This window comes from Eulemur rufifrons, chromosome 28 (assembly GCF_041146395.1).
Source record: "Eulemur rufifrons isolate Redbay chromosome 28, OSU_ERuf_1, whole genome shotgun sequence".
Classification (NCBI taxonomy): Eukaryota; Metazoa; Chordata; class Mammalia; order Primates; family Lemuridae; genus Eulemur; species Eulemur rufifrons.
Genome location: NC_091010.1, coordinates 6,449,982 through 6,467,092, shown reverse-complemented (window position 1 = coordinate 6,467,092; position 17,111 = coordinate 6,449,982). Strand labels below are relative to the sequence as shown.

Genomic DNA, 17,111 nt, shown 5'->3' with positions numbered 1-17,111 from the left:
CGCTCGAACCCGGGGCCGGCGACCGGCGAGGAGAGCGCCGCGCATGCGTCTTGCGGGGCTCAGCGGGGGCCCGGGGGCTTTGGGGTGTCGCGGCGGGCTGTTCCCCGGGAGCAGGGTGTTGGGGGGCGGGGGGCGTGCGTGTCCGAGGGAAGAGGCCAGACGCCGCCTCCGCCCTCCTGGACGCTGAGTCTGGGAGGGGGCGGGGGCTTGCAGAGGAGCCCTCCCCACCCCCACTACCGGTCCGAGCCTCCTGGGCCACCCGAAGGCCGCTGTGCCAGTGCGGCGGCGGTGTGGGGCCAGCCACCCCGAGTAGGAGTAGGAGGGAATGACTTCCACCCTGAGGCCTGGCTGGCCCTGGGAAGGCACCGCCGACCCCCGCTCCAAGGTGAGGTTAGCCTCCCCTGTGTTCCTCCGGCGGAGGCAGGAAAGGGTTTTCAGTGGGGAGGCCAGGGTGGAATCCGTAGGGTGACAGCCCCAGGGTCAGTTCTGAGGCTCTGTAGTACCCAGAGCAGAGCCTAGAAGTGACAGAAGGCAGGTCACCCTGCACCTGGACGGACAAAGGGTGGGGGGATGCACGGAGGATGGCGGGTGCCTCAGGAACAGGGCACTGAGAGCAGGAAAGGTTGGAGCCAAGAGGGAAACTGTGGAATTGCCCAAAGTTTATGAATTTCCAGAGAGAATTTTAGAATTTGTGCCTTTTCGGGGACTGTGGCCTTGCCCTCTACTGGAAAGAGCCCAAAGCAGGCAGCATGGCCGGGCGGGCCTGCCTGGGCTCAGGGCTCAGCTCCAGGGGGGAATCCCAGGGCCTCCCTTTCCTGCCAGGGCCCAGGGGGCGGGACTCGGGCAGACAGAGCCTGCACCCAGTGGGCCCTCCAGGGTCAGGAGAAAGCCATGTGTACTTAGCACCTGCGTCCGTGTGCCCAGTGTGCTGCGATCTCCTGTGGACACTCACAACCCTGTGAAGTGGTTGACACCAGCTCAGAGAGGTTGAGGGTGGTGCCCAGGGTCACCGAGGACAGGGATCTGAGCCAGCTGACTGGGATTCCCAGGAGAGGGAGGGAGCGACGGCTTTGCCAGGGAGCCGCTGGCAGGGGAGGAGGCCTGGCAGCAAGTTCACCCAGAGGAGAGGCAGCCTCTGGCAGTTTCCTCTCTGGTGGCAGAGCCAGTGCTCTGTGAAGAGCGTGGGCTGGGACCTCGAGGAACCCACATGCTGGCTGGGTTTCCAGGGAGCTGACAAACCTACTGGAATTGGTTCTTGGCAAGGCTCCCGTCTCCGACATGTGCCAGGAGGGCTGCAGCGCAGCGGGGCCAGGCCCTGCCAGGCTCTACTGGAGAGACCCTGGCCAGGGGAGTGGTGGGCAGGGCCCCTGGGCGGGAGGCCAGGCCCTGAAGCCTGAGCACAGGCTGCCTCCAGCAGGAGGGAGCCAGGAAGGAAGCCTCCTGGGAGGCTGAGCTGGACCAAGGACTCCCTGGGAGTGGGGGGTCCCCATATGGCTCCTCTCCAAGCTCGGAGGAGGGGCAGATCACACCTGAAGGCTGCACAAGCTTCCACTTGGGGCTGTGCTGGGAGTGTCCCGGGGCCTGGCAGTGCCAGGGGGCAGGGCCTCCTGGTAGTCTGGTGGTCTTCGTAGCATCCCCTAAAGACAGGTGTGATCATTCCATTTTCTAGATGGAGAGACTGAGGCATAGGAAAGGGGCCACTCTACTCTTCAGTGGTTTAGCCAGGACGTGCCCCCAGCCCAGTGCTAGTGCAGACTCACCATGGCTCTTGGCCTTGAATATTCCCTGCCTGCCTGGGTCCCCAGCCCAACCCAGCCCAACCCCCATGCCAGGCAGAAGCTCGGCACTTGGAGGGCCTCTGGGTGCCTGAGGGACATATGGGTCAGTGCTCACCAGGGCCCCTGGGCCTTTCCAGGGCAGGGTGCTGCTGTGCCCCCAACCACGATCCCTCTGCCCTGCCCCCCACCCTGGCCACCTCCTGCTCATTTTTAGACGTTGGGTCCAACATTACCTTCTCCCTGAAATCTCCCTTCTTTAGAAGTGCCCAGGGCCCTGTGGTCTCCCTTCCCTGGCTCTCACAGCCCTGTGCTGGCAGCAGGGAGAGTGGTCAGGAAGGCTTCCTGGGGGAGGCAGTGGTTGTGTTTGGGCTGGGAGCTGTGGGCCGGGTGTGGTATGACAGCCAGGCTGGCCCAGGCTCTGCACCTACAGCTGGTGGAGGGAGGTGGGACTGGGCCTTGCTACCAATTTCGGCTTTACCCTGAGTGCAGGCAGCGGAGGGTTTCTGGCAGGGGAGGCCGGGGGTGGTTTCTGTGTTTGCAGCCCTCGGGACAGCTCTAAAGCTCTCTGGGACCCAGGCTGGGTGCTGCACAGTGCAGGAGTGATGGACAGATGGATGGACAGATGGCTGGCCGGTGTTCTGGGGACAGGAGGTGGGAGAGCAGGAAGGGCTGGAGCCAAGAGGAGGCTGGGTGGCATTACCAAGCTTTGTGGGTCTCTGGAGAGAACTGGGAATTCTTTTCCTCAGTGTCTCTTCCCCAGCTGTGGCCTTCGGTCCCCTGAGAGCTGGGGGTGGGGAGCTGAGCGCAGTGACTGGGGATGGGCGATGGCCCTGGACGGTGTGTCCCCTCCACTCCAGCATGGGCTTGGCACTGGAGAGAGGGAGGTGACTCCGGGCACCCAGGGGACCCAGCAGAGGGGAGCGTCCTGAAACCCCGTCCGTGAGGATGGCAGCAGGGCTGCGACAGAGGAGAGGAAGCTGGGAGGAGGACTGGGACAGCTCGTGTAGGACAGACGCCTGAGCTGTTTCCAAGCACTGGTGACAAATCTGCACAGACTGGGGAGGAAAGAGGCCCACGCACGGGCCTGGCAGCACAACGCAGGTGCAGTCCTGACACCCAGGTAGTGGGTGCAGCTGCAGGGAAGGCGTGTGCGTGCGTGCACGTGTGTGCTCGTGTGTGAGTACAGAGGGAGGCAGGAAGCAGGCCCCTCCCCGCTTGGGACTGTCTGCCCATGGGCACTCCCCCGTGCCCCATGTCCTCTGCCTGCTCAGCCGAGGTCCTAGCCATGCCCCAGGCGTGGCTTCCCATGTCTACCTTCTGTGGGTCAGGACCCCTTCCCCTTCTCCTGACCCCAGTGTCCTTGGGGGAGGGCTGTGCCCCAGAGGTCAGAGCAGAGGAAGGGAATGAACACCTGGCCAAGCCCTGTGGGTGGAGTGTGTGCCAGGTGGGCGGCGACGGGAATGGTGGGCACTGCGGAGGGTGGCACTGTGTGTGCTCTCATAGGGCACGGAGGCCACTGAGCTCCGGCAGCGTTGCCATCTGGGAACTCAGGCCTGGTGCCGCCATATCTGTGGGCTTTTCAAGAGAGCTGGGGATCCAGATTTTGTATGAAATCTCTTGGTTTTAAATAACTAATTTTAAAATGCTTCAAACATCCTACGAGCTAAACAGGCACATCTGTGGACGGACCCATGTGGCCCGTTGTTGAGCCCTGAGCGAGGTGAGAGGGAGCAGGGGCTCGGTGTCCCCGGACCAGGTGGAAAGGCCGGGATGCAGTGAGTGGTCGGCCCTGGGGCCTCTGTGGACGAGCTTCTTCTCAGAGCTACCCCGGGCGGCCAGCAGGCCCGTCTTGCAGTGACATCAGCCCCATACTGTGCTCAACACTGTTGACTGATCCATTGGACCCCACCCCGTGGGCAGGGGCAGCGCCTTCTCTCCTTGTCAGTGCTGCAGCCTCTGTGCCTCTGCCTGTGGCCCAAAGATCCCCCGTCCTGGGAACTGCTGGGGAGCAACAGGGAAGCAGGCTGGGTGGCAGATGCCTCACTTAGGTGTCTACACACCAGCGTGAGTGGCAAGCGGCAGTGTGGCCTGGAACATTCTCCACACCTGGAGCCAGACTGCCTGGGTTTGAACCTTGACCCTGCCACGTGCTGGGAGAGTTTGGGCATGTTCTTAAAGCCCTCTGCCTCTCAGTTTGCTCATCCGAGAAGTCAAGATGAGGATGATGATGAAAGTAGTAGTCCCTAAGGTGGCAAGCTGTGTAGGATTAAATATGTGGCCATGTGTAGTGTGCTCAGAACAGCGCCGGCAGCGGAGCACCAGGTGTTAGCCACATGTTAGCCACTGCAGCACACTTCCCTCACGCTCACACACACCCCTGACAGTGCATGACCGTGCACACACACAAGCCCACATGCACACATGCACACACGTTCACAAGCCCACATGCAGCACGTGTGCACACACATGCATGCACAAGCCCCCCCCACACACACGTGCACACACTTCTCCCTGAAGCACCGATGGCATCCACCAGGCACAGCCCACATGGGTGTGTTTTCTTGAAGGGAGGAGTCTGCAGCCCCCTAGTTCTGTACGCTTTGTCTTGGGGAGGGGAGGAGCCTTCGCGCGTCCAGCCCTGTGCCAGGCACCGCCTCAGGGACTGGCGGGTCTTATTTTAAAGCAGTCCCTGCGTGGTGGAATCTGCCTTCTTCCTCCCTCCTTCTGTTCCTCATCTGCCGTCTTGTCCTGTGTTAAGTGCTTTGGATCCTTCTCTCTGATTTCTTTTCTTTCTTTTTTCTTTTTTTTTGCAAATGTTACTGACTTATAGCATGCGGCAGAAAAGTGTGCAAGAGATAAGTGTGAGCGTGGCGAACGTGACTGGGCCAGCAGTGTCCAGAGACAGAGTGACTGGCGTCCCAGGTGCCCCCGGGTTCCTTCTGGTCACTGACCCACCAAGGTGGCCATGTCTTGGCCTGACAGGGCAGATTAGTTCGGCCTGCTTCTTAATGTCACGTAAATGGAGTCATGCAGTGTGTGCCCCAGGACTTGGCTTCTTTTGCTTCTGACTATGTTTTTTGTTTTTCAGTTTTTGTTCATGTTCATAAAAATACACCTAACAAAATTGACTGTCTTCATTCACCATTTTAAAGTATACTGTTCAGTGGCATTAAGGTCATTCAGATTGTCACACAACCATCAGCACCATCCATCTCCAGAACCCGTTTCATCTTGCGAAACTGCAGCTCGCTGCCCAGGAAGTCCTGACTCCCGTCTCCCGCCCCGCCCCAGCCCCTGCAGGCGCTGTTCCACTTGTCTGGCTGAGCTCCGTTATTCCAGGTTCCTCGCTAAGTGGAATCGCACGGCGCTTGTCCGTGTGTGAACGGATTGCTCACGCAATGTTCTCAGGGTGCATCCGTGTTGTAGCAAGTGTCGGGTGTCCTTCCCTTTTAAGGCCGAGCCACATCCCGTCGTATGTCTACACCACAGCTCCCGCATTCATCCGTGTCGTAGCTGCTGTGAGCAGTGCTGCAGTGTACACGGGCGTGCAGTATCCCTTCGAGACCCGGCTTTCACCTCTTTGGGGTCTAAACCCAGAAGCGGGACCACTGGATTATATGGGAATTCTATTTTTAGTCTTTGAGGAACCGCACTACCGTTTTCTGCAGCAGCTGCGCCGTTTGGCACTCCCGCCAGGGTGCGCGAGGGTTCCGTCTTCTCCCTGTGCTCGCCACCCTTCTTATCCGCTGTCTGTCCACACAGCAGCCTCCGAATGGGAGTGAGGTGGTATCTCACCTTTCCCTAACGATTGGTGATGCTGAGTCACGACTGTGTTCTTCACGTGACTGTCGTCTGTCTTGTCCTGTGAGCCGGGCCTCGCCGTGCTCACGAGCACAGTGCTCCACGGCAGGAACAGAACGCAGGTATCTGTTCGTCCGCGGCCGGTGGGCGCGATGGTTTCCCACTTGGAGTGTCTGCAAAACTGAGGGGCGGCATCGTGATGCCTGCGCCCTGCGGGCCGCGCGCTCCTGCCTGGGCGAGCTCAGGCCAGCCAGGCCACGTGCCCACCGCGCTCCTGCTCTCTGCCCACGGCCCGGCCCGGCCTCCTGGCGCATCCTCCCAGGGCGTGACTGGCTTCCTCAGGCCCCAGCAGCAGCACTGCCTCCCTCGTCCCAGTGCCCTCCGCCCCACACAGAGCTGGGGCCAGGGGTGTGACCAGCTCCTCTCTGTGCCCAGGGATCTTCGGGCAGCGCCTGGAGGACACAGTCCACCATGAGCGGAAGTACGGCCCCCGCCTGGCCCCGCTGCTGGTGGAGCAGTGTGTGGACTTCATCCGGGAGCGCGGGCTCACCGAGGAGGGGCTCTTCCGCATGCCGGGCCAGGCCAACCTGGTGAGGGACCTGCAGGACTCCTTTGACTGTGGAGAGAAGCCGCTGTTTGACAGGTGAGCTTGGGGATGGGGGCTGTGGATGGAGCCCCCGTCCGTTGCTCCTGCAGGGCTCCTGGCCAGAGCTCCAGCTCCGGTGGGCGGGGTGGGCCGGCCCCCAGGAAGCCGGGCAACAGGACGGTGGGCGGGATGGCTGCCCACATTGGCGCATGTGTGCTCACCCAGCCCTCCCGGTGGGCAGAGCGTAGGCACAAACTCACCTTGGCAGCCCTCGGTCTCCTCTCAGGGTGGATGCCTGCCACATAGCCGGCCCACTCACATCCATTCTGGCAGCTTCCACAGCACATGCTCATCACCCTGACCTGGCAGAGGCAAGGGCCCTACCGGCTGCTGTGCTGGAGGAGTTCAGGCACGGCTGTATCCAGGACTCCAGCCCCCCGCGCGGTCTGTGTTTAGGCTCCGAGTCCTTGGCTGACTCTCCGCAGGCTGTCGGTGACACGATGGTGCAGCAGCTCGGCACCCCCTCAGGTTTCAGGGACAGGGGAGCAAATGTCCTCCAGCAGTCCTGGGGCTGTTAGCCTCTTAATCTGTCACAAGGGACTTCCCCAGGCCTTGGGTTCCTGCCCGGGTGGAGTCAGCTGTACTCACAGCCCAGGAGCTGCAAGTGGGGGAGTCGTGGCTCACCCCCACCCCAGGGCTGTTTGGGGGCTCTCTTCCTGGCAGAACCCCACCCATTAGGGGGCTGTTTTCCACAGAAAGTTCTTTCTGCATCAAGCCAACTCTAGCCTCCATGGAGCTTCTGTCCTTTCTTCTCAGATCTGCCCTCACAGATGAGGCCCGCCTGTGCCCCAGGACACAGGGCCTCCAGGAGCAGAACCTCTCCCGGTCCCTTCAGCTCCTCCCCAGACCCACCACCACAGCCACAAGAGTTGGTCAGGTCCTTTCCTTAGACGTGGAGCCCAGGGAGGGTATAGGGTCCCTTCAGCTACAGCCTCCTAAAGCTCCATCCCCGTGCTGACTCTCAGTGAGCTTGTGGTCCATTCGGACCCTCTGCTAGGCAGATCTCTTCCTTCCTGTGCTTGTGTGGTCCCAAGTAAGTTAGGGTTAGAAATTGCTTCAAATAATGCCACATGGGCAGGGCCTGGGAACATGGACTTTTAGAAGTGCCCCGGGATCAGATGCACTACCCTAGTGCCTGATGCTACGTAAGCGATGTCTGCAAACACAAATCAGCCACTGCCCTACTTAAACTCCACTGGAGCTTGCCATGGTGGCCGCAGGCTGGCTGAGCCTCACCCACCAGGCTATGTCTCCACCTTGACACTCCACCGTGTCGAGGTGCGTTCTCGGTGTGCTCAGCCTGGCTGCCCTCCCTGCCTTGCCCACCTGCTGGCCCCCCCCAGAGTGTTCTGTACCCAGCTTACAGACCTGACTCCTGGCCTCTTAGCAGTGTGGGGCAGGCTGTCCTTGCTCCCTGGACACTCTTCCGGTCTGCCTTCCTGTCTGGCCACTCCTACTCTTCTGGGGTTGTGTCTGGAGGCCCATCTCCAAGCTTGTCCCCCCACCCCACCTTCTCAGCAGTGACCCCCACACCCCACGGCCGCCCTGGGCTGCAGTACCCTCTCCCGTTAGAAACTCCTCTGGGGTATCTGAGGCCTTTCTGTCCTGCTTTCTGCCGCCTCCATGGCAGCTCCTCTGGCTCTGTGGCTGTGCCCACCCTGCAGAGGGTCCCAGAAAGGAGCTCTCTCTCCCACACTCCAGCCTGTCGCCTGCTGGGGTGTCAGCTTCCATCCTTGGCCCCTGTTCCCCACGAAGCCCCTCCTCACCTCCCTGCTCACCTCTGTAAGAACATCCCCTCAGCCTGTAGTCCTGGGCCCCGCCCCCATGAAGACCCCCACCAGGCCTAAGAGGCTCAGTGACCCCAGCTGTCCTGTTCCCGCCCCTCCCACCGCTGCCCCAGGCTGGGCTTCAGCAGCCCTCCTGGGCTGTCCACACTGTTGCCGAGCACGGAGGAGGGTCTCCTCTGTGCCAGACCCTCGGCGCTCTGTGGACTCCTGGCAGCAACTCCTTTTTTTTTTTTTTTTTTACTTCACTCACGTCCACTGGGGGAGGAGCCCCTGGGGAGGCGAGGAGTAGGGCTGGTGCCGTGTGCAGCCAGCATGCTACGGGAGCCGAAACAGGTGAACACATGGGGGAGCCGGGACCAGCCCTGGCAGTAAGGGTCTTAACAGGGCACTGCAGGCTGGGGCGGGGAGGCTCTCAGGCAGGAGCTCTGCAAAGGCCCAGGCTCTTCCAGAAGGCCAGGGAGGGCTGTTTCCTGCTCTGAGAGGCCAGTGAGGTGGGAGGTGGGGCCTGGGCCAGGCAGAGGAGGGGGATGGGTGATGGGCAGCGTGGGCCAGGCCGCCTAGGGGACAGTGGGTCCTAGGGGAGTAAGGTGGTAGGGGGCGGCAGGAGGCTGTGGCCGTGTTCCGGGGGACACCCCTGTTGGCATGGGCGAGGGGGGCCCTTGGGAATGGAGAGATGCGGTAGGACCTGCACAGGGAGGCACCGCGGCTGGGGCTGGGCGCCTCGCTGGCTGACAGGAGGGTGGCTGAATCGGCCGGGGGCAGCCCCGACCAGCTGCTGCCCCGCCCCCCCCCCCCACGGCAGCATCCACCCAGGCTGGACGCCTGTGGGGCACAGGCTGTGGAGCATCGTCCTTGGGTGCTGGGGGGTGGGAGGCCTGGATTCATGGCGGGTTGGCAGGGGAGGGGGCGGGGTGCCGAGGACGGGCACCCTGCAGGAACCGGGAAGGAGACAGTGGAGACGGTAGGGGTGTGGGGGGGGTGGGCAGGGCTGAGCAGCAGGACCCTTCAGGGCCCTGGCCGTGGGGTGGGCTCCAGGCAGGGATGTGGCGGGGAGGTCTACAGCATGGAGGGACCACTCCGCGTCCACTCGCCCAGGGCAGAAGTGCATCCGCCCTCACCTGCAGGAGGTGGGGAGATGAGTCGTGCTGGCTCTGCCCACCCTTCTCTGCTTTGGCACCTGTCCCTCTACAGGGCAAACCTGATCACCTGACTCCTGTCCCTCCCCCTTCTCTCCTGGTTCCAGCTCATGCAGAGGCTGCTGTGGAACCCGTGGGGCCCCAGGGGGGAAGGGGCTGTAGGCACCCAGGGGTGTGGGCAGGGGAGGTGACCTGGGAGAAGGCAGTGGAGGGTGTGAGCAGGTGCATGCCTGGCTGGGGGACACAGGGGTCAAGAGCCACTGGGCTTGAGGCAGGGAAGGGTCCCCGGTGTGTGGATGTGGGGTGCATATAGGCATATGAAACCCCAGAGTCCCAAGTGTCAGGGCAGAAGGGACCCACCAGCATGGGACTCGGCCAGGGCCACGTCACACCTCAGTGGCACAGCGAGGTCTCCTGGCCCCAGGCCCATCTTTCCTGAGCTCCTCCCCTGAGGGATGTGCAGGTCCAGGGTTTAAATCCAGGGCCCTAGACGAACATGAACTAGGGGCCCAGATACGGCTTGGGATGCGGGCGGAGGAGACGCCAGTATATCTAATGTGGGAACTGAACCGCAGAGCCCAGCTTCCCTGCTTCCTGGACACACCCGGTGGGGGCGACATACCAGGTCCTGGGCCCCACCATCCATAGCTGTCCCATTTCAGCCTGGGCAGCTCCCAGAGCAGGAGACCAAGGCCTGGAGTGGACACTTGGGGCTCTGGAGTAGGGGTGGTGAGCACAGGAACCCAGGGGCTGGGGAACGGGCCTGACGTCTGACCTGCCCCTGATGTCCGTGCCCGGGACTCTTGCTCTCCACCACGGAGCCGGCGGCTCTGCATGGTGGGTGCCTTGGCACAGCTCCCCCACTGCCAGCCAAGGGCGAGCCCAGGGGGAGGGCAGACGCAGGCTGGGGCTGGGGCAGCACGTGGTGGGGGCCCGCAGGACAGCTGTTCCCTTCCCAGAGAGCAGATGGCTCCCACATCGCCCTGCAGGGGACCTTGGGGTGGCCACTAGGCCTGTGGTAGGGGACCCCTGGCCCACTGCCACCAGGCCCTCCCCTGTGAGCTACACAGGTCCTGGGTGATCCCCTGGCCCAGAGCATCCAGCGTGGTGGAGAGGTGCTGTCCCTGTCAGACTGACAGGGACGTGGGACTCAGGGGAGCTGGAGCTCCCAGCCACGGGGCCTCGGTCTTCCCTCTGCAGCCCTGGCGGCCCCGGCCAGTGCTCCCGGAAGCAGCCGGGCCTTCCTTGACGGGGGGCCTATGCAGCCCCCCGTGTGCACACACGGACCGGAGAGCAGAGGCTGCCCTGGGTGGGGTGGAGGTGCCAGTCACTCCTGCGGTTCCCTGGCATCCCGGGCCTCATACTTGTCCCTTCTTCTGCCCCAGCACAACGGACGTGCACACGGTGGCCTCCCTGCTGAAGCTCTACCTGCGGGAGCTCCCTGAGCCTGTGGTCCCCTTCGCCAGGTATGAGGACTTCCTCAGCTGCGCCCAGCTGCTCACCAAGGACGAGGGGGAGGTCAGTGGCTCCGGGGGACCTGTCCTGGGAGGTGGGCTGGCTGGGCAGCGGCATAGAGTCAGGACACAAACTCTGACTTTTCATGAATTTTCATGGTACGTGGATCCCGGCTAGAGGCCTGCTCTGTGTGGGGGGCTCCCCTGGGCGCAGGTCCAGGGTGCCCAGCCCTGGCCGCCATACTGCAGGGGCTCCTACTCCACCACCCGTCCCCATGCCTGACTCAGGCCCCCCAAGCCTGCCATGGGGCACAGAAGCTAGAGGACCTTTTATCTGTTTATGTCCTGCCTCCTTCTCAGGAGAGTGTGAGCTGGCCCCAGGACAGAGGCTCAGGGCTGGGCGGACTGTTTGCCTTCCCGTGGCTGTGGGGGAGATGAGGGGTCCTTATCTGGCAAATATTTGTGCCTTGATAAGTGGGCAGAGTGCTGGCCCTGACATTCCTCCGTGGCCCGGCAGAGGCTCAGCCCGCACACCAGCTCCCTGAAAGCAAGTCAGCTCCGCCAGGAGGTTGTGGGTGGAGCCTGCTGGGCCGCAGCTGGGCACATGGGCCACCCGCTTCTCCTTGCCCACCCCTCCCCCAGGCCTGTCCAGGCAGAGGGGGCCCTGTGGCCTCATGGCTGTGTCTGAAACTCTGTGTTTTTCTCCTTCCTTCCCAAGGGGACTCTGGAGTTGGCTAAACAAGTGAGCAACCTTCCTCAGGCCAATTACAACCTGCTTAGATATATCTGCAAGTAAGTGGCATGGGGGTGGGGGACTGCCCCTTCCTGCTCCTGCTCACCACCCGCCTTGCACACGGCCCCCCGCACAGCCTCGCCCAGTGCGCATCCACTCGGGGTGTGAAGAGCACGCTGTGAGCTCACGGAACTTACGGTCCCGTGGGAGCAGGTGGTTCTAAACACTCCCAAGTGGATCATTGCAGAAGGGACATACCCTCTGTCCCTCCTGAGCACCTCTTGCCATCCCATTCCCCAGGTGTCTGCCCCTTGACCACAACCCTCCATGGTCCTCACCCTAGGCCCTGGGAGGGGGCGTGCTGGCGTGTGGGCCTTCCAGGGCATTTGCCCCCACTGCAGGCTGGAAAGTCACGCATCTCCTTCCACACAAGCCACATGCCCTTGTCCCAGTGGCCTTGGCTACTGATGGCCCTTTCGGATGCCAGGGGAAGCTCTCTCTCATCTGAGCCTGGCAGGGGCAGGCTGTGCCCAGCAGCCAAAAGCCCACGGGCAGCAGGGCTGGGCTTGGGGTCCAGGCAGCTCCCAGCAGGTTGGGCATCAGAATTTCCTTCTTTGCTGAGTGCTTCTTCCTTCCTTTGCAGGTTTCTGGATGAAGTTCAGTCCCACTCAAATGTCAACAAGATGAGCGTCCAGAACTTGGCAACTGTTTTTGGACCCAACATTCTACGACCACAGATAGAGGACCCAGTGACCATCATGGAAGGTGATGGGGGAGGCATGCCTGGGGGTTGTGGGGGCTGCTGGTGTCTGGGCTCATCTTGGTCTGGGCAAGTCCTCAGAACCAGCCCAGCCCAGGGCCAGGCCCATGGGAGGGGTGGCTCGGGTGGCGTCTCCATCTCTGGGGACTTGGAAGGAGCCTCTCTAGACCTCACTCCCCCACCCCCACACATCCAGCTATAAAAGGAAAAGGAACTTTGTCCTGTGACTTGCAGCAGCAGGTCATCGGGTGCAATTAGAGTGGCCAGCAGTTACGGTGGACAGGAGAGACTGGGGGAGGCTGGGAGGGGTCAGCGCCCTTGCCCTTGAACACACACTGATGTTTTCACTTTACTTTTATGATTAATTGTCATAGTCCTGGATGTCGGAGTTTTACAAGCCCTGGAGAATTTCTCCTCTATGATAAATAGTAATGATAAAAAACCAGCAGCAGCATGAGCAGCTGCTTTCAGTATGAGGCTACCGAGACCCGTATGTGTATCACCTGATTTCAGTCTTCACAACCGGCCCTTGCTGTGGCCGTGCCGCCATTTTACAGATGAGGAAATAGGCCAGGAGAAGTGAGGTGCCTCACAGGAGGCCAGTCAGCCACACATCCCAGAGGGCACGGTGCAGGCGGCATGGAAGTTAGAGCCCGTGCTCCCAGCCCATGGAAGGCTGCTCTGGTCCCCCAGGTGCCTTTGCTCAGGCCACCTGCCCTTGCTGAGTCCCCACCCCAGACCCCATGAGGCCAGGAAGAGCCGAGCTCACTCCCGCCTGCCGGGCTGCTGGGGTGAAGGCTTGCCCTGCCTGCTGCACCCCGCGCCTGCTTCGCCTGGGGCTCGGGCCTCGGAATCCTGGCTTGAGTTTTTCCAGGATTCCTAGCTGGCTTCAGCGGGAGGACCCGCTCCAGCACTCAGCCTTCCGTACCACCCGCGCACTGCCCTGGTCTCTGGTCTTGGCGTGGCTGTGGGAAACAGGAGGGGCTGGGGCAGCTGGTGGACCCCGGGGACCTTCCTTGCCTCCCCCGGCCTTGACTGGTGTCCGCTGCTTTCTGGCAGCAGTTGGGTGGTGCGGCCAGAGGCACGGTGCTTCCTCCCTGCTGGAGGCTCTGTGTGCAGGGAAGGGCCTTCTCGGGCACTGTCCCGTCCGCCCCTGGATTGGGGGGGTGTGGTGGTCTGCCTGCTTCTGGGCGCAGGGCCAGGCAGCCGTCCGAGCTGCAGCTCCCCACGGGCCATGCAGAGACCGGGGCTGGCGCTCACAGAGAGGCCTCCTCTCTCGCCGCAGGCACCTCCCTCGTGCAGCACCTGATGACCGTCCTCATCCGCAAGCACAGTCAGCTCTTCACTGCCACGGCCCTGCCAGGGCCCGCGTCCCCGCGTGGGGGCCCACAGTGCACAGTGGGCTGGGGCTCCGAGGAGGTCACGAGGGACAGCCAGGGAGGGCCTGGCGGCCCGGCTCTGCCCGCACATAGGACCCTGTCTGTGGACGAGCCCGTGGCCGGGCTGTCCAGAGCCTCCTCCACGGGGCCGGGCAGCCGCCCCGCAGCCACGGGCCCTGCGAAGAAAGTGCAGACTCTGCCCGGCTGGAAGTCGTCCTTCCGGCAGCCGGGGTCCCGGTCGGGGAGCCCAAAGGGGGGCGGCTCCTCCCTGGAGGTGCCCATCATCTCCTCGGGCGGGAACTGGCTCATGAACGGGCTGTCGTCGCTGCGCGGCCACCGCCGGGCCTCGTCGGGAGACCGGCTCAAGGACTCGGACTCGGCGCAGAGACTCTCCACCTACGACAACGTGCCGCCGCCCGGCCTGGCGCCCAGCACCCCCAGCGCGGCCAGCAGCGCGTGGTCCGCGGCGTCGTCGGGCGAGGCCTCGGCGCGGGGCTCGCTCAGCAGCTGCACGGCCTGCCGCGCCAGCGACTCGTCCGCCCGCAGCTCGCTGCACACCGAGTGGGCCCTCGAGCCGTCCCCGCTCCCCAGCGACAGCGAGGACCGCCGCTCCCCCGGCCCGGGCCATAGCGCGGATGAGGCGGGCGGCAGCCTCGAGCCCAGCGAGCCCAGCGAGCCGGGCAGCCCCGGCCAGGAGCGCGCGCGCCGCTCTGAGGCGCTGCAGGGCCTGGTCGCAGAGCTCAGGGTGGAGCTGAGCCGGCAGAGGACTGAGTATGAGATGAGTATGAAAAGGTAAAGGCCCTGCGCGGGTCCGGCCTGCTGCAGCACTGCGCCCCGCCGGCCTGACAGCCAGCCCGGGCAGGCGGGGCGGGGGCCTGTCTCTGGGAAGGCTCCGGAGCTGGCAGGCCTGGCGCGCAGGCAGCTCCAGGAACACCTGCTGAGGGCACGGGTGCCTTTGCCGGAGGGGTCAGACCTCTCAGAGGCAGGGCCCGGGTCTGTGCCAGTACAGAGTCTCAGCCCAGGTGCTGTGCTCGTAGGCCCCAGGCCAGGCAAGGAGTGAGGAACTCGCTCTGGGATCAGAACCCAGTTTCTGGGCTGAGCGAGCCTTCCTGCCCACACCCTGAGGCTTGCAGGCTCGCTCACAGATGGGCCCTATCCAGCCTCCCGGCCTCCTCCTGAGGCCCTCCGGGGGTCTGCAGGGGGCCGGGTTCTTCAGCTGGGGCAGACTGCATTGGACAGTGCCCTGGGCTCCCCTCAGCGCCTCAGGCCCCGGGTCCCAGCAGCTGGCTGCCCTGCGTGCCCGGGGCCGCACACAAGCAGGTTTCGAGGGCGTCCTTTCTCCGGCAGGGGCGGTGGGGGTGGAAGGCATTCCTGCTGCCTGGTCTGAGCCCGGGGTGTCCACCCGGAGCTGGAATGGCAGCCTGGGGCCCTTGCTCTGCCGACGGCCGTCTCCTGGGCACCAGGGAGTGCCAGGCACGCGCGGGTGCCGAGTCTGCAGGGGAAAGAGACAAGAGAGGGACCTTGAGGGCAGAGGCCCCTGCCATGGGGGAGGTCACGGCAGGCAATGCTTGAGCCAGGACTTGGAGGACCAACAGGACGGGGTTGAGGAGAGGAGAAAGGAAACGGAACAAGTGAAACCCGAGGTATAACGTTGTTGGGAAGACCCGCAAACGTAGGCCCTGGTTTGGAGTTTACCAGGCAGAGGTAGCCGCGGGGGCACCCTCCAGGGACACGGTGGAAGGTGACACCTGCCGAGATGAGCTCCCAGGCAAAAGCTGCGGGGGGTGGGACGTCTCACTGCACCGAAGGCTGTCCGCAGGAGGGGGCGCCAGCGTCTCTCTCCTGTCTGCGGAGCCACCGTGAGCTCCTTCCGCCTTCTCAGAGGCATGGCTCCTCAGGGTGGTGGGCGCTGCTCAGACTGTCCCAGCCCCACCAGGTGTTGGCTGAGTATCCCCGGCAGGCTCTCTGGGCCAGTGACCTGCCCCGTCTGTCCTGAGGACTAGGCGGTCAGTGGGTGGGAGGGCTCGGCACCTCCAGAGTGCCTGGGAACCTCCGCCGCCCGCACTGACTCCTGCTCGCTGGGCTGGAGGGAAGATGAGGCTCCCAGAGGAAAGGGACGGTAGCCCTTGTAGAGGGCTGTCGTCCTGGTTGGAGGGAGGGAGGGTGTAGAGTGAGGAGGGTCTCTGAGCACAGGAAGGAGGGTGGGGGATTAGCACTCGTCCTGTCCGGCAGGCCTTTGGGGAAGATGGCCCCTGTTCTGGGCACATACGCAGTCACTGGGTGGGTGATGACACTGGCTCAGTGCCCTGCCTGACCTGGACTCGGAACCCCTTCCTGATCGGAAGCCGGCCTGCCTTCGTGCATTCCCAAAAAGAATCTGTTGTCTGTAAAGTACCAGACACTGTGCTGGATGCTGGGGACACAGCTGTGGCCCAAGCTGATCAAAATCTCTGCCCACATTCTTATTTGGGGACAGGGGGACAGAGACCATAAACAAGGTACATTTTTAAAAATACATGGTGTGGGCTGGGCGCAGTGGCTCACGCCTGTGATCCCAGCACTTTGGGAGGCTAAGGCAGGAGGATTGCTTGAGGCCAGGAGTTTGAGACCAGCCTGGGCAACATAGTGAGACCTCATCTCTACAAAAAGTAGAAAACTTAGCCAGGTGTGGTGGTGCACACCTATAGTCCCAGCTACTCAGGAGGCTGAGGAGGGACGATTGCTTGAGCCCAGGAGTTCGAGGTTACAGTGAGGCTTGAGGTTACAGTGAGCTGTGATCACACCACTGCAGTCCAGCCTGACTGCATGGACCCATGACAGAGTGGGACCCTGTCTCTTAAAAAGAATTGTAAGAGTTCTTTATATATTGCAGATACTAGGCATGGAAGTGACCACCCAAACAGTTACCACGTCCGGCTTGGGCTTGAGGGCCATGTGGGGAGCCAGGAGGGAGGCTGGGGCAAGACAGCAAAGGTCAGGGGACAATATGAGCCCTGCTCCCCATGTGGGACCTGTGCTGTTCCCGCCAATGGCAGGTGACCCCGCAGCAGGACAGGTGGCTGTGCTGGGGCAGCAGGTGCTCTTTATCTTAGTGAGGGCTCATGGAGCTCCCCCTGGTGGCATTTCTGGATTACAGGCCAAGGGGAGCTGCTGGGGCTGTCACGGGTGATGTTCTGGGGTCCTCCCGAGGCCTGGCCCTCCCCGCTGCGGTGAGCGCGAGCAGGGCTGCCTCTGCCGAGGGCAAACCCAGTGAGCCGGAGCCTAACACCGAGTCTCTTCTTGGTCTTTAAGACTCGAGGAAGGTAGCGCCGACCTGAGGAAGCGCATGTCCTGCTTGGAGGAAGAGCTGGAGCAGGAGAAGAAAAGGTACATCCTGCTGGAGATCAAGCTGCGGAACTCCGAGCGGGCGCGGGAGGACGCCGAGCGGAGGAACCAGCTGCTGCAGAGGGAAATGGAGGAGTTTTTTTCAACCCTGGGAAGCTTGACTGTTGGGACAAAAGGTGCCAGAGCCCCCAAGTAAAAGGAAGGGCAGAACTCCCTTCTGTGTTGTCTGCTGGCCTCTGCCATGCCAGGAGCCAGACCCCTCTGTAGCCTGGACCTAGGCCTTCAGCAGGGCCAGGTGCCCTGCAGCCAGCCG

General features: G+C 62.9%; 1 protein-coding gene across 6 annotated transcripts in view; it reads left to right on the top strand.

Annotated features, from left to right (window-relative positions):
• ARHGAP22 (Rho GTPase activating protein 22) overlaps nt 1–17,111 on the top strand; it is a 183,560-nt gene extending 166,449 nt beyond the window's left edge. For 5 of the 6 annotated variants that reach the window (XM_069460315.1, XM_069460317.1, XM_069460316.1 and 2 more), the window contains 6 exons: nt 6,015–6,222; nt 10,534–10,666; nt 11,321–11,394; nt 11,979–12,100; nt 13,381–14,266; nt 16,766–17,111. In XM_069460315.1, the coding sequence (XP_069316416.1) occupies nt 6,015–6,222; nt 10,534–10,666; nt 11,321–11,394; nt 11,979–12,100; nt 13,381–14,266; nt 16,766–16,994 (1,652 nt within the window). In that variant the 3' untranslated portion in view covers nt 16,995–17,111. The remainder of the gene's footprint in view (nt 1–6,014; nt 6,223–10,533; nt 10,667–11,320; nt 11,395–11,978; nt 12,101–13,380; nt 14,267–16,765) is intronic. The other variant, XR_011231646.1, reaches the window with a different exon arrangement.